Below are 15,200 nucleotides of genomic sequence, written 5' to 3'. Positions count from 1 at the left end.
TCTTGAGCTAATCAGGATTGAACTGAGAGCAGCCAGCAGAATTAGTGTGTAGTACTGCATTTTAACCACTGCACCACAATGGCCCTGACTAAACTGCTTAAAGAGTCTGAGGGATCTATGACAACTCACCACAGCCAACTTGCCACAACCAATTTGCTGCAGCTAATTCACCACGGCCAACTCCCCATGAGACAACTCATGGGACAAGAGTTACACTAATATCGAAGAAACAATGGAATAGAATCATTAAAGAAAGGATGCTAAAGGAGGGACAAAATGAAATGTGAATGACAAAATTATTCCAAATGATTAAATTAAATGGTTGAATTGTGTGATGACCGGGGGCATGGCGCTCTCCTCCCAAGTAGTCGGGTTAGTCTGCGCTGTTCCTGCCTTCTCTCCACTCTCCGTGCTCGAGGATCAGGAGGGGATGGTCTTTGCTCATCACCTGAGCTCTGTCTCTCATGTTCACTGCTTAATTTCTCTTGGTCATCCTGCCCCTGTTCCTTCCTGCCTACATATCCTTCAGGATTACCTTACACACTTTGAATCAGAAGATCACTCTTTTGGTCCCTTTTGTCAACTAATATCCAAAATCTGATTCTGAAGATTGATCGTTAATAGCAGAGCCTTTGATCTGTAGTGTCCCACAGAAGTCTCCTTAGACCAAACATGTCAGAGCTTTTTCCCTATTGCCGGCAATGGGTGGGCGCAGGCGTCTGGCCCTTGGGCCGGCAGTTTGACACCCCTGCCTTAGATCCTGTATTAAGAGATCTTTTCAAAATTGGTATCATCAATGTTGTATGTATGTGTGTATCTATTTCTTTTTGTTTTCTATTACCAAGAAAATGATCTGTTGATCAATTTGATAATTTACTAAATGACTGAAAAAATAGAAACTGTATTCAGATAAGATAGAAGTGCTTTGATCAGTAAAAAAATATGGCTTAGATACTTGAATTCAGACTCCAGATGGTCAGTTTTGTATGTTGTATTTGCTCGTTTTTTGATATTCATAGATTTTTAGCTGATTATGGTAGTAAGAGATGAATATGCAGAATTATTGTACCTTGATTTGGTTGGATTGAGTAACAGCTATGTATAATGTAGTAATATCAAGTTGGGGATGTGGCTATGTTGTCTGTATTAAAAACATGTGGAAGAGCCCTTGGTATAAACTGTAGCAGCCACACTGAACCGGTATATGGTATAAAAGTGACGTTATACCAATATTTTAAAATTGGATACATTTCAAATATAATTAAACTCTTTCTTGGTGAACTTATATATTTATACATAAATCTGTGGTAGTCCTTGAGTTACAATCATAATGGAACCTGCCAATTATGTACAGAAATTGTGACAGTCATTATTTGAAGTACCATGTGATTACCTTATTTAACGACCCCAATCACTGCTGTCCCTCTTGTAGTTATTAGCAGGGCCTGAGGTGCCACAGATGTGGAGGGAGCCCTGGGAGACCTAGTGCATGCCCAGGTTTGCACTGAAGAACCTTCAGTTTAGATGCAGCCTCTGCTAGGCCTCCCAGGACCATCTCCACTCCCTGAAGTACCCCATGCTCCCCTTCCTGCATCATTGGAATTATGGCAATTCCAAAAATGGTGCCCATTTCTGGGACAATGAGTGCAGCCACAACTGCAGAATGGCCACGTGGCAAAGTAGCTGCCTCCTAAAGGAAATCTATCCAAAAAGGTAAGCGATCAAGCCACGATGGGGGTGAGGAAGACAGTGTAGAACTCAGGGGAGTGGGAAGCAGGACCAAGGTCTGCAGGACCCAACAAGACAGAATAGGAGAGATTTGGGGGGGGAAGCTGCAGCACAAGTACAAGGTGCTTACAGTGGCCATAAGTTTGAATATGTGTCCTAAATCCCATTTTTCAATGCTACCTTAATTTTGAATGGTTGCTGAATGAATAGTCATAAATCAAGAACTGTCAGTAATATAAGACAGTTGTAGAGTATTTGAACATCAATCCTAAATCTGTTTGTAATTCTACCCTTCAAATCTTTGTTCATAATACCTCTGTCTTTCATGTTTCTTTGGCTTATTTACTCACTTCTATCTTTTTGTAATTCCCTTTACTTGTTTTTCCTCTTATTCTTTTCCCTGTGTTTACTGCAGGAGAACCAGCGCATGCAGCAGAAAATAGAATCTATATCCAAAGAGGTGTTTGACCTCCAGGAAACAGTTAATTGGAAAGATAAAAAAATTGGGGTATGAGATTATTCTGAGGTGAAAAGTGACTAGGAATAGAATGGCAAATGTTAAGATTGTTAATGGTTTCAGTATGCAGAGGATCTGAATATAGTAACTACAAATACAGCAATAAATTAGATTAAATAAATTAATGCTGGATACTAGATAATAAATAAGTGCCATTCAAGAGCATATGCTGCATGCATGAATACATATATGATAAAGCAGAATGATTGCTCTGTACTTCCACTGTTGCAGTTAAGTTTTGTATTTGGATGCTAGTTGTTTATGATTAAAAATGAAATTTAGGTTTGAGAATTGTGGACATGAGCCACCTATTTAGTGACTCTATAATATACTGTAGGTGCAGTACTCTCTTCACTCCATAGTTCTTGGGAATCTGCTGGTTGATGGACTGCTGGGGAAACTATTTAAAAGCTTACCAATTTGCTAACTGATTTGCTTCTGAGAAGCAGGTATCCTATAAAAATCTAGTACAAAGCAAAATCAGGGCCCTGAAGAGAAATAGGAAACCATATGGTTTCCTCTTTTTTTAAATGTTCTTCAGTAAAAACTCAGTTGACAACATTGCTTCATTTAAATTGAAAATCATACCATACATATAATTTTGTAGGCCTGCTGTCAAATCCAAATGCTTATATCTGAAAATCTTAGTGCATCTTTTCTTGTTCTAGGTTTTAGATAAAAATTTGAATAATATTATTTGGTACAGGTTTAATTGTGAAGTAGAATTACAAGAATTAATGGTTTTAATTTAGTTGTATTGATTCAATTCAGCCCTAATTTACAGTATGTCATATATTTCATATTTTATCAATTCCACGTTGAATCCTAGCATCGGGATTTATTTGTGAGAATGATAGGCTTAGTGTGGAAGAAATACTACACCAGAATTGTATTTAAAGTTTGTATGTAATATAATCAACAAGACAAGATACATATTTGACAGATCCATTATAACAGAGGAATTCTTGTGCTAAATATGGCAAATACAGGATTTTTTTGTGGCAAACACAGGATTATGCAAAGCTTTATTTCCTTCTTTTTGTTTAGTACTCTTCTTGTATTTACAAGAAATCTCTTATCTATCACAAATTCTTTTCTCTATACTATTTTCTTTGTGCTACTTGGCTGTAACCAGGCTCTAGAGAGACAAAAAGAATATTTTGACTGCATTAGAATTGAGCGAGATGAGCTCAGAGATGAGCTGGCTGACCTGAAGGAAACAATGAAGAGAGGAGAGGTATGTTAGCAGTAGTACTTTTTACAAATGTAGATTGGAGAATCAGACCGTAGGTAGTATAAAGGAAAGTACAGCATCATTACATCATTTTCTCCTTTATACTAACTTATGTATGGAAACAATGGTGTTGTGACTTTGATTATATTAGCTAAGTAAATAGCTTATCTGTAAAATACAATTTTATGATAAATATTGTTAATGTTGCTTTTCCCCCCCCCAGAAACATGGATTAGTAATAATCCCAGAAGTCACTCCAAATGGTGATATTAACCATAAACCAGTAATTGGTGCAATTACAGTTGTATCACAGGAAGCTGCTCAAGTTTTGGAGTCAGCAGGGGAAGGACCACTAGGTAAATAAGCATTTTCTTAAAAGATTAACATTAAATTGGGGCTTCGGCACATAAAATTTAAAAATTATACCAAAAGAATTGTACTTTTAGACAGATTAGCTTTTTAGTTCTGTGTGATTAATTCCAGCACTCCATAAATCTTTTTTTTTGCTTTTAAATATTTAAATTTAAGTCGCTGTGTATTAGAATGCTTCCTGTAGAAAGTATTCCAAAAACAAACTGCTGCATTGGGATAGCTGGCTGGGAACTGACAAGACTAATCAGTTTCACATCTTAGATTTTTGTTTGTCTTCTAACCACACCCCTCCTGTTCGGAATTTTCACCTTGGCACTGGGATAATTAACCGGAAGGGAATTAATATTACATTCATAGGAGAGGACCAGATCACAGAAGAGTAAGCAGGCACTCAATGCGGAATACACTGGGCTGTTTGTGTAGTGTCCTCACATCTGCTGAAATAAGCATATTCTTTCAACTATATTTCCTATTGTGTGCCTGCTTACTCTCTTGTAATCCGTTCTCTCCAACTTCTCCACTGGGCAATGGGGGGCGGGGAGAGAAACAATAGATACAATATATACTGACTATAATGGTAATCACATGACTGAGGGATGCTGCAAAGGTTATAGATGCAGGCATTGGTCGTAAAGTTATTTTCAGCACTGTTGTGACTTTGAACAGTGCCTGAACAAGTAAGGTAAGTGTGGATTGCTATACTAAGAGTTAATTAATTAACTAATTAACTAATTAATTAATTAGTTAATTAACTGCTTAGTTGGACCCTATGCCTTAAGTTACAATTTTTAAAGTGATTTTGCTATAATTCAGTAATGGTTTGCTCAAGTCACCCTCCTCAACGTATTTGTACTTGCAAGTTAAAGATAATAGCGTTAATCCATCTTTTTTTAAAGTTTTGTGGGCTAGTTTTGCTTAAAAAGGTCCTACCTGTCTTATTGTGAATCTTTGGGTGGAATTCTAACCACATAAAACTATTCTTCAAAAGCCTTCTAATTTGTGAAATTAAGCTATTTGTTTGTTCTAGATGTTAGACTACGAAAGCTAGCAGGAGAAAAGGAAGAGCTATTGTCACAGGTAAGTCTCCTGAAGGTTTATAAAGCAATGAGTTAAACAGCTTCCCATAATGAAGTTCTAATTAAATAACAGAAATTCACTTGCTTTATGACCTCCAGAGTTAGCTTTGTTTTCTTTAGGCTATAATTCTGATGCTTCAGCAATAATCCAGGAACTATAGAATTCATGGTTTTTCCCCCTCTATTCTCTTCTGACTGTTGAGAATAATCTAGGAGGGGCTTCATATTTGTTGAATTCTAAGCTTATAGTGGGAAAATTGTAAAAAAAAAGTTAAGCTGTAGATTTCTGTGTTTTACAGGTGAAAGATCCGATTGCTGTACATTCTTTAAGTACAGCAATCTTATCTTTCATCTGTAAGACAGTTTTCCTTCTCCAGCATTTTGCTAGCAATTTTGGAGGTTGTCAAGGGCCATGGCAAAATCTTTTAAGAGCAACAGGTTGTGAATTTCTGCTGTATGTATTAAATATTTCATAATATGTATAGGGCAAAACTTGTTCCAGTTAAAACCATTCATATAGTTCATAAAGTTTGAAGTGAAATACTGAAAATACTGTTTTATTTTAATTTCAGATTAAAAAACTGAAATTGCAATTGGAAGAGGCACGGCAGAAATCCTCTAGGCATGAAAGCACAAATGCTGATTTAACAGGACTGGAAAATGGTTCTGATTTGCAATTAATTGAAATGCAGAGTATGTTAATTCATTCAGTATTCAAAGAAGATGCACTTTGAAGTAGTCATGTCTTGATTTCTATGCAAATTTTCAGTTTGTGTTTTGCAATTTTATACCAGATGATAAAGCAGATTTAATGAAAGTATTGTATATAGTTTTAGATGTATAAGGTACAATTTAAAGAGGTAATATGAAGGAAAACAGGCAAAGTCTGGTACCAGTTGTGAAATTTATAGATTTCTTGTCATAACCAGAGAGAATGAAAACTGCAGAAAGAAAACTTTTTTCTCATTTGAGCTGTTTCTTACATTCTCTCTTGACATGGTGAGAAATGTCTTGACAATTAATTTGTATAATATCTTTTGATCTGCCATTTGCAATTTTTTAAAATAACTACATTTCCAGTGTGTATGAGATTAAAATATTATTATCCAAGTCATTCTGTTTTTTATATTCCAATAAAAGTGTTGACTAAACTCCTGAGATCTTAAGCATTAACCTCATGAACTTTCAGGAATAAATATTGAAAAATACCAGTCTCCAGAGTTGCCTAATTGCCACATTTAGTGCTTGTTTTCCTCCAGAACAAACATTTGCAATAAGTAAAGGTTTGATTTGAAGTGAATTCGTAAGTTTGGTTTACAATTCTTAAATTCTAAATTTTCTTGTCTCTAGGAGATGCCAACAGACAAATAAGTGATTTCAAATTTAAACTTTCAAAAGCTGAACAAGATATAACTACTTTGGAACAAAATGTAGGTATCTTTTAAGATGTTGATATATTCCAAACTTAAGGACCATGCACCATGCCTCCCCCATTTTTTCCCCTTCTTCATCACATAATATGCCTCTTTTGCACACTAGTATGGGAATCCTATCATCTATTATGAGGCCAATGACGTCCAGGGTTTGATATTTTCTTAAGAGGACCATTCCTCAAGCAATAAGCATTGTATATATGAGTTGATGGCCAGGAAAGATATTTGGGCACCAAGGAGCCTTGGTGGAGCAGTGGGCTAATGCCTCCTTAAGTAACACCAGCTGCCTGCAATTAGTGCAGGTTCGAGTCCCACCAGGCTCAAGGTTGACTCAGCCTTCCATCCTTCTGAGGTAGGTAAAATGAGGACCCAGATTGTTGGGGGCAATTAAGCTGACTTTGTAATAATGCCGCTTGGGGGGGGGAAAGCCCTAATAAGCAGGTATATACATAGAATGAAGGCTATTGCTAAGCACATTGATTTGTGCTTCTTAGATTGTAAGCCGCCCTGAGTCTTCGGAGAAGGGTGGGATATAAATGGGATTAAAAAAAAAAGTTGAAAAAGATGACTATGTCTGATGTAGAACGTTGCACATAAACATTTACATTGGGAAAATCTTTACTTATAATCAGTGATAATATCAGTGCCATGTTTGCATTTGATTTGAATTAATTAGTATTCTATTGAGTTTCTGGGTATGATTATATCACTTGAATATGTATTGTTTGACATGTTTGTATTGATTCCTTGGAAGGAACAGTGAAAAGTAAATGCTTTCCATTTAGTGCTTTTAAAGAAAGGTCAAAATTACATTGAATCTTCCTTGCATATGGGAAGATAAACAAATCATTGGTCTTTTAGGTTTTAAGACTTGAAGGACAGGTGGTGAGATATAAAACTGCTGCAGAAAATGCAGAAAAAGTTGAAGATGAACTGAAAGCAGAAAAGAGAAAACTTCAACGAGAGGTAAGTGTCTCCTTTATCTTTCAGTGAAAGATTAGTAATAGCATAGTAATTGAGCTGTGAATGTGTGCTATATTTAAAGGTAGCTTGAGATTATTGTTATTTCAAAGTAATATAAATACTCTGTCCATAGGTTTCTTGCAATTGTAGTGAGAAATTGTGTGTTCATAGGACAGCCAGAAACCAAATCATTTGCAGAATTTAGCATCCAAGATCAGGCTTATTAACATCTAGCAATAAAATAATCCATTTCCAGCAATGCAATTTTCCTCCATCGCCCCCTTGAATCCTCCCATATATGCAAACAGGAATATGAGGTTTCTGGGAGGCAGACACTTCCAGTTTCTGTCCTTAACATCTCCCATTCATATAGGTAGTTTCAAAATGACAAAAGTGATTTTGGTTCAGTTTTGGACCAGTTGGAGGAAAGTTACAGGTGAAAATAAGAATAGTTTACTTCCCAAAGACTTTATACTCCCGTTTCTATCCTTTAAAAAGCGAACAGTATCTACTACTTGGCATTTATCATTGCTTATTCAGGTAATGGTACTTATATTGTCACGAGACTTTCTATAATCCCCTGCTGGTTTGGAAAATGAATACCTTGTTTTAAAAATTGGAAAGAGTAATAGGAAGGCACATGTTCATTTTATATTCAGGAGCTACCTAGACTAGGAAAGGCCTTTTCTCTGGTTGGAAAGGTACTTTCCACTTAATTTCCCAAAGGAGTTAGGGCTGCAATAAGAGTCTGTTTTTTAATAAAAGACCTCATGAAAAATATTAGAAAATCAGAACTTGGAGCTATTTACCTAGCTCCTTGGCTGTTTTATGCTGGCTCAGGAATTCTGGGAGTTGAAGTCCACGAGTCATAAAAGAGCCAAGGTTGCCTACCCCTGACTTAGAACATCAATGTACCCCATGGCTGATGATACAGGGTTTACATAAAGTGAAAGCAAGTGCTTTCTGAAAGCATATATCACATTATATATATGATGAAATTGCCATGCCATTTCAGTAAAAAGGAACCAAAATAAAATTACATTATCCAATGCATAACCAGATATTTAAGATTTCAAGTTTCATCTGTCTAGTCTTCTAAAGCATCACATTTTCATTATCATATTTCAAATAAGATACTAGAAAGAAATTACAGAACCTGTGTACAGGTAGTCCTCATTTAGTGATCACAATAGGGGCTGGCCATTTAATCATTAACTTTGTAACAGCATTTATTATTTCATTTAAGCTTTCCTGTGCTGTACCAAACCGCAAAAGTTATAAATGCAAGGATTGGTTGCAAAATTACTTTTTCATCATTGTCACTAAATGACGACTACCTGTACTATTGGGTGACAGAATGGTCAAAAGAATAATTCTATGTCTTTATTTCTATTCCATGGAATCCTAAAGGATCTTGTGAAGCAAGGATAACAAATGAATTTACCAATTGCCAGTGGGATTATTTTTATTACTTTTTAAAAAACTTTCTTGTCCTTATGAACATATTCATAGGATGTCTTGTCCACATCCAGCTTAAATGGGCCAACTAATATATATATAAGGGACGCGGTGGCTCAGTGGCTTAGGACGCTGAGCTTGTCGATCTGAAGGTCGGCAGTTTGGCAGGTCAAATCCCGAGTGCCGTGTAGCAGAGTGAGCGCCTGTTACTCGTCCCAGCTTCTGCCAACCTAGCAGTTCGAAAGCACGTAAAAATGCAAGTAGAAAAATAGGGACCACTGCGGTGGGAAGGTAACAGCGTTCCGTGCACCTTTGGCGTCTAGTCATGCCAGCCACATGACCACGGAGACGTCCTCGGACAAGCACTGGCTCTTCGGCTTTGAAACGGAGATGAGCACCGGCCCCTAGAGTCGGAAACGATTAGTGTGTGTGTGTGTGTGTGTGTAAGATCTGTCTATTTATTGGATTCCTCAAGCATGCATTTCTGCTTAATCTTGCCATAGTTCACAGATTCTCCCCAACCTCTTTTCAAACCTCAGCAGCTTCCTTCAAGATTCTGGTACTGTTGAAGGCCTGTTTCGGAATGACAGGTTGTGAGCTCTTAACAAATTAAGAGATCTCTTTATTCCATTGTGGTTCTTAGACTAGATACAGATTTATCCCAAATACAAATGAAATGCAAAAAGTTCAGCATATAGTTCTAATGCCACCTCATTTTTCTGTCTTCTTTGAGAAGTGATGCATGCTGGATAATCAGATACACAATATGTAACATGGACTGGAACATCTGAGATATTACACAGTCTCTTTAGCTCCTTTGTTTATTCTCCAATAGCGAAGTTTCCAATAACGTGTACCATATTTAAGCAGAAATACATAGACTATATCCTATTCCTTTAGTGAGTCTAAAATCATTGGATTAAATCCTAGCAAACAGAATTAGAAAGTTTTTCAATCTTAGTATGAAAACATTCCTGAAAAGGGTGCCTTTGAGGGCATTCACCACAGAATATTAGAAGGTGGTTACAGGTAAGTTGAGTAGTACCGGTACAGGTAATCCTCAACTTACAACAGGTCATTTAGCAAACGTTCAAAGTTACAACAGCACTGAAAAATGTGACTTATGAACATTTTTTTAGTTACAACCTTTGTAGCATCCCCAGAATCATGTGATCAAAATTCAGATGCTTGGCAATTGTTTCATATTTACGACCTTTGCTGTGTCCCAGGGTCATGTGATCCCTTTTTACAACCTTCTGACAAGCAAAATCAATGGGGAAGCCAGATTCACTTAACAACTAGGTTACTTAACTTATCAACTGCAGTCACTCATTTAACAACTGTGGCAAGAAAAGTCGTTAAATGGGGTAAACTCACTTAACAAATTTCTCTCTTAACAACATACATTTTGGGCTCAATTGTGCTCATAAGTTGAGGACTACTGTATTTGGGATATGTTTTGCCCACTCAGTAATTTTATTCCCAAGCTAGCACATTTCTTGAAAACAGAGTGAGAAACATGTTCTTAATTTACTCCTGAATTTCCATTCTCCTTGGTTTAGTCTTAACCTCTGTCATAGCCAGTCCAAAGCCAGATACTGATAGACCCCACTAACTAAAATCTGTCGGCTATGGTTAGGATCCATTGAAGAAGTTTGATTAGAAGCATCTTCCAATGTTTTTAGAGAAGACCATATTTCCAGAAAAGTAGTACAGATGTCTTCTGAACCACACATAGGCCTTTCTGAAGCTAGCTGACCATCTTCATTTGAGCAAAGGGAAAACCTATGAATAAATAGTGAACTTCAGTTTATTCTGAGAAAGAGGATGGGTTTCCTTCTTCATCTATAGATATCTGGACAGTGGGATTTCTTTGGAGCTATTGAACTTAGTGGTGCTCTATTACTATTAGAGGGCCTCTGGAAAGTTTCTTCTAATAAATAGTCACTTGAATTGTATATTTAGTCAAAATGATGGCACTGCAAGTCTAGAACATTTGTAGGAAATAAACTACTTAAATCCTTTCTACTGTGGGTTTTGTAGCATTGTTGCAGTTGCCTTCAATGGATGATAGAGAAATGCAATTTTGTTATTGTTGCAGTTTCTCAGTTGCTTCTTATAGGGTTAACAGTGTTCTACTTTTTGCTTCAGTCTCTCAGGAAGTGGCATTGGGGCATTTTTGCTTTGACTTTTGGGGATTACTTTGGGAGACCCTAAAGGTGCTTTTCAAAAAGCAGCTGGACTTATAGTTTTTCCTTGAAGATGTTTTACTTCTTATCCAAGAAACTTCTTCAGAAGAAGCTACTTGGATGAGAAATGAAACATCTTCAAATAAAAATAAAGTCCAGTTGCCTTTTGAAAAGCACCTTAGGGATAACCATGACCTGGATGACTCCATATACTTGGGAGATGTTAGAAGGCTAATTCTTATGGCCTACATTAACTTTTGAATGAATGGGAAACTAACAAACATAGATTTAATTTCCATAGTTTGACATGAGACAAACCTTAATGATATCTTTTTCCTATGAAGCAGGTTGGATATCTCAAAAGCCTTTGAATATCTCCAAGTGCATGAGATATCATTGGTTTTGGGCATGATTTCCTGACAATTCTGGGGATTGGAATTTGGATTTGGTAATACTTTTATCTAAAGAGCAAGTTTCCATCTTGGAGCTCATCCTGGATTTGGCATGGGCAATTGAGAAGCCTTCATGATAAGTGGAAATTTTAACCAGTGTTGGCAAATAAGAGAGCTTCTATTGATAACAAATGTGGCAATTTCAAGATTAGACTACTGCAATTTAGTTCTTCATGTGTGGCTTTTTGGAAACTACAGCTGGCTCAGAATGAAGCGTACCCATATGCCTCCCCTTCTAAGTGATTTCTTTACCTTTGGGTTTGATAGTGGACATTAAAATAGTGTAAAGAAAAGCAACTGAGTTATGACTTACATGAAAATTTCATTATTTGTCAGTTTCATAACTTAGCTGCTGCATAGGTTTATATTTTGTCACCTAGTTTAGTTGTAGTTTAACCAGATACTGCTAAATGTAGGGCTAAAATGCTTTCAAACCTTTTTTGTAAGCAAAGAGTGTTTTAGATCTGCTAAATTACTTGGGGACCTTAGTTCAATAAAAAAGCTGCAACAAAATATTTTGTTGTTTTATGATATATTTAGATGGCACCTTGGTTTTCTCAAGTCTAACAGTTTTGTCTCTCTTTTTTTAGTTAAGAACAGCATTGGATAGGATAGAAGAAATGGAGATGACCAACAGTCACTTAGTGAAACGGTTAGAGAAAATGAAGGCAAATCGAACTGCATTGCTATCTCAACAATAGAAAGGAAACTAAAGAATGCACTGTTCCTGGAAATGCCTGAGCTTATTTTACGTACAGGCTTTCCTTGGCATAAATTTAAAAACAAAGCTGTTCAGTGAGTTTTAGTTTCATAATACTTTAACTTGAGCAAATGGGAAAAACAGCTTACATATTTATGCAAGTGATGAGTTCTAGCCGCTTAATTCAGGAATCTGATGGAGCCCAGTTCCCTATGGTTGGCTTATTTTATATAAACTATTTTCACACTTGTGAAATCAAGTTTATTCTCTGAATTATTTTCAACTGCTTTAATTAATGCTTGGTGCTTGGAAAGAGATGCACGAATTCAAGAGTATTTGCTGCACAACAAACTAACCAATTATGTGCTCGAGATCATCACATGGCACAAGTGCCTTTTAATATAGTGCAATGAGAACTTCAGAGATTAGAACAAAATATAATGTGGAATCAAATACCATTTATTTTAAAACACAATTGGAGTCTTGTTTGCTAAACTTTTTACATTTTGATGGGAAACACTTTTGTAAAATATTTAAATTTATATAAAATAGAAATGACTTGTATAAAATCTGCTTTATTGCATGGTGATGCACAATTGAGATTTCAATTTTAAACAGTACTATCCCTATTTTTAATGTAAGAATAGTGAGCAAGATTTGTTATCGTAAATTGTGTAAAACCTGATGTGTATGCTGCTTAAGTGTGGAGTGAAATGTGGGTGGGAGAAATGTGGCGGATATAAACCTATTAAATGGACACTTTGCATAGCATGGGTGTGTCTTGTCTTAATGTTCTCTGGCATTTTCATTGTTGAGCTTTTCATTGTGCTAATTCTGAAAATTTTGATTCTCCTATGTAACTCAAAACATTACAGACTGAAAATGTTTCAATTATTTATTTTGAATGACAAACCTGACAGGATATAATTAAGTAAAAACTATGTCAGCAGGAGCTGTTTATAATCACTATGATATTACTAATAGAAAATTGATAATTTCTGTACAGGTAGTCCTCAACAGTTTGTTTAGTGACCATTCAAAGTTATAATGGCACTAAGCGACTTATGACCATTTTTCTTATGAGCATTGCAGCATCCCCATGGTCACATAATCAAAATTATGATGCTTGGCAACTGACTTGAATTTATGATGGTTGCAGTGTCCCAGGATCATGTGATCACTTTTTGCAACCTTTGGACAAGCAAAGTCAATGGGTAAGCTAGATTCACTTAACAGCCATGTTACTAACTTAACTACAGTGATTCACTTAACAACTATGGCAAGAAAGGTCATAAAATGGGGCAAAATTCACTTAAAAACTGTTTTGGTTAGCAACAAAAACTTTGCTTTCAATTATGGTCATAAGTCGAGGGCTACCTATATTTCTATATAAAATTTTCCTTTACATTCAAGAATGCTCTAATCATCTATTCCCAAACTATCTGCCAGCAGAAATACTAAAACAGCATCAAGTAGAAAAAGAGAATTCTGATCTTCTATATTTGTCCAGTATACACCTTCATCAGTTGTATGGTTCATTAGGAGTTTAATTAAGCTTTATTTGCTCACTGTACAATATGTGGATATTGTGAAACGTTGAACAATAGTGGATTAATTTTCTGACCATTCAATAGACGTTTTTATGCAAAAGTTAAATACAGTACTATTTAATGATTGATTAAAGTTATAATGACAAGGAAGAAAACAGATTAAATAGTCCTAGAATATTTGTACTTAGCATCGCTCAAAAACTTTGTACAAGTCAAGTAGATTAGCAAGTTGCAAAATATTGCCATCTTCTCTAAAATTTGTAGGAGGTAAAAGGTATGACCGAAAAGCTTTGTAGAGTGTATGTTCCACTGTCCATTTCCATGATCTCATGCTTTTTCCAGGCTCTTCAACCTGTAAGAGCAGTGTTAACAATACCTCAGAGTTCATAGTAAAGTTTGAAACATATACATTATTGAATAACAATATAACATGTCTTTTTGAATTCCTAGTTGATAATTCAATTTGTAAGTCATTTAATGCAGCAATAATCAGAAATATACCTGTGTCTAACAGTTAATTTGCTCAATCTCTCTTCAATTTTCAATTGTTTATCATTTTTGCAATGATTATAAATTATAAATTAATTACAAAAATCCATGCAAAAATGAACATTTTGCAAGTTTCCCGTCAAGTGTTACCTATACTGTGATACAAATGACAAATACAAATTTTCAAGGATAGGGTTTTTTTTACTTTACGTAACAGTTTGAGCCAAGTGGGTAGACTGAGTTAAATGCAAATAGAACAAAATTCCCATAAGGTCTAACATCTGGTTGCTTTTGTACTGTGGTCCCCAACCTTTTTTGGTGAACTGGGTCAAGGATGTGGTTTCGTGTACTGCCTTGCATCCTGTATGTGCACAGATTGGGCTTTGCTTGTTTGAATAGCCTGGTTTCTGCTGTGCCACGGACTGGTGGTGGTCTAGGGAACCCTGCTTTAATATATGAGTAGTTCTCAACTTGCAACATTTAATGACTGTTCAAAGTTACAAGAGCACTGAAAAAAGCAACTTATTTGCATTTTTGCCACAACAGATGTGGCCAGAAAGGTGGTAAAATGGAGCAACTCACTTGGCAACAGAAATTTTGAGCTCAATTGTAAGTCATTTGCAACATGGAAGTGCTAGACATCCTACAATAAAGCATTTAGCATCCATAAAAATTAAGAAGCTATATGTTCATTCTTTTTCATAGCAAATATGTATAATCTTGTTATCCAAGGCCGAGAAATAAAAGATCAAATTATAAACACCTGCTGAATGATATCTGATAAATTTAATTGCTTGCAATTTCAGCAACACGTACTCCTAAAATGTTTGTTGCCATGACTCTTAACTGGCTAAATAGTGTATCACAGGACAGGGCTTTTCAACCAGTGGTACGGGTACCACCTGTAGTACATTGGCACCTGGCAGGTGGTATGTGACCATCCTAGAAAAGTGGTAGCAGGGGAGGGGAATGAGCTGAACCGGTGGCAGCACCGCACAAGCCTGAGCAAGAGATGGCTAGTGCTGCACGGCTGTCAGGG

The 15,200-nt window shown here is 36.2% G+C and overlaps 2 protein-coding genes across 7 annotated transcripts in view; one reads left to right on the top strand and one right to left on the bottom strand.

Annotated features, from left to right (window-relative positions):
• Positions 1 to 12,893, top strand: part of LRRFIP2 (LRR binding FLII interacting protein 2) — a 71,342-nt gene extending 58,449 nt beyond the window's left edge. For 3 of the 5 annotated variants that reach the window (XM_083379350.1, XM_083379351.1, XM_083379352.1), the window contains 8 exons: positions 2,144 to 2,236; positions 3,381 to 3,482; positions 3,703 to 3,835; positions 4,879 to 4,928; positions 5,500 to 5,620; positions 6,278 to 6,357; positions 7,222 to 7,326; positions 12,013 to 12,893. In XM_083379350.1, the coding sequence (XP_083235476.1) occupies positions 2,144 to 2,236; positions 3,381 to 3,482; positions 3,703 to 3,835; positions 4,879 to 4,928; positions 5,500 to 5,620; positions 6,278 to 6,357; positions 7,222 to 7,326; positions 12,013 to 12,123 (795 nt within the window). In that variant the 3' untranslated portion in view covers positions 12,124 to 12,893. The remainder of the gene's footprint in view (positions 1 to 2,143; positions 2,237 to 3,380; positions 3,483 to 3,702; positions 3,836 to 4,878; positions 4,929 to 5,499; positions 5,621 to 6,277; positions 6,358 to 7,221; positions 7,327 to 12,012) is intronic. The other 2 variants (XM_083379353.1, XM_083379354.1) reach the window with 2 other exon arrangements.
• Positions 12,894 to 13,124: 231 nt separating this feature from the next.
• MLH1 (mutL homolog 1) overlaps positions 13,125 to 15,200 on the bottom strand; it is a 54,005-nt gene continuing 51,929 nt past the window's right edge. For both annotated transcript variants that reach the window (XM_083379355.1, XM_083379356.1), the window contains one exon: positions 13,125 to 14,024. In XM_083379355.1, the coding sequence (XP_083235481.1) occupies positions 13,857 to 14,024 (168 nt within the window). In that variant the 3' untranslated portion in view covers positions 13,125 to 13,856. The remainder of the gene's footprint in view (positions 14,025 to 15,200) is intronic.

This window comes from Vipera ursinii (assembly GCF_947247035.1).
Source record: "Vipera ursinii genome assembly, chromosome: Z".
NCBI lineage: Eukaryota > Metazoa > Chordata > Lepidosauria > Squamata > Viperidae > Vipera > Vipera ursinii.
This window is presented reverse-complemented; position numbering and strand designations above follow the sequence as displayed.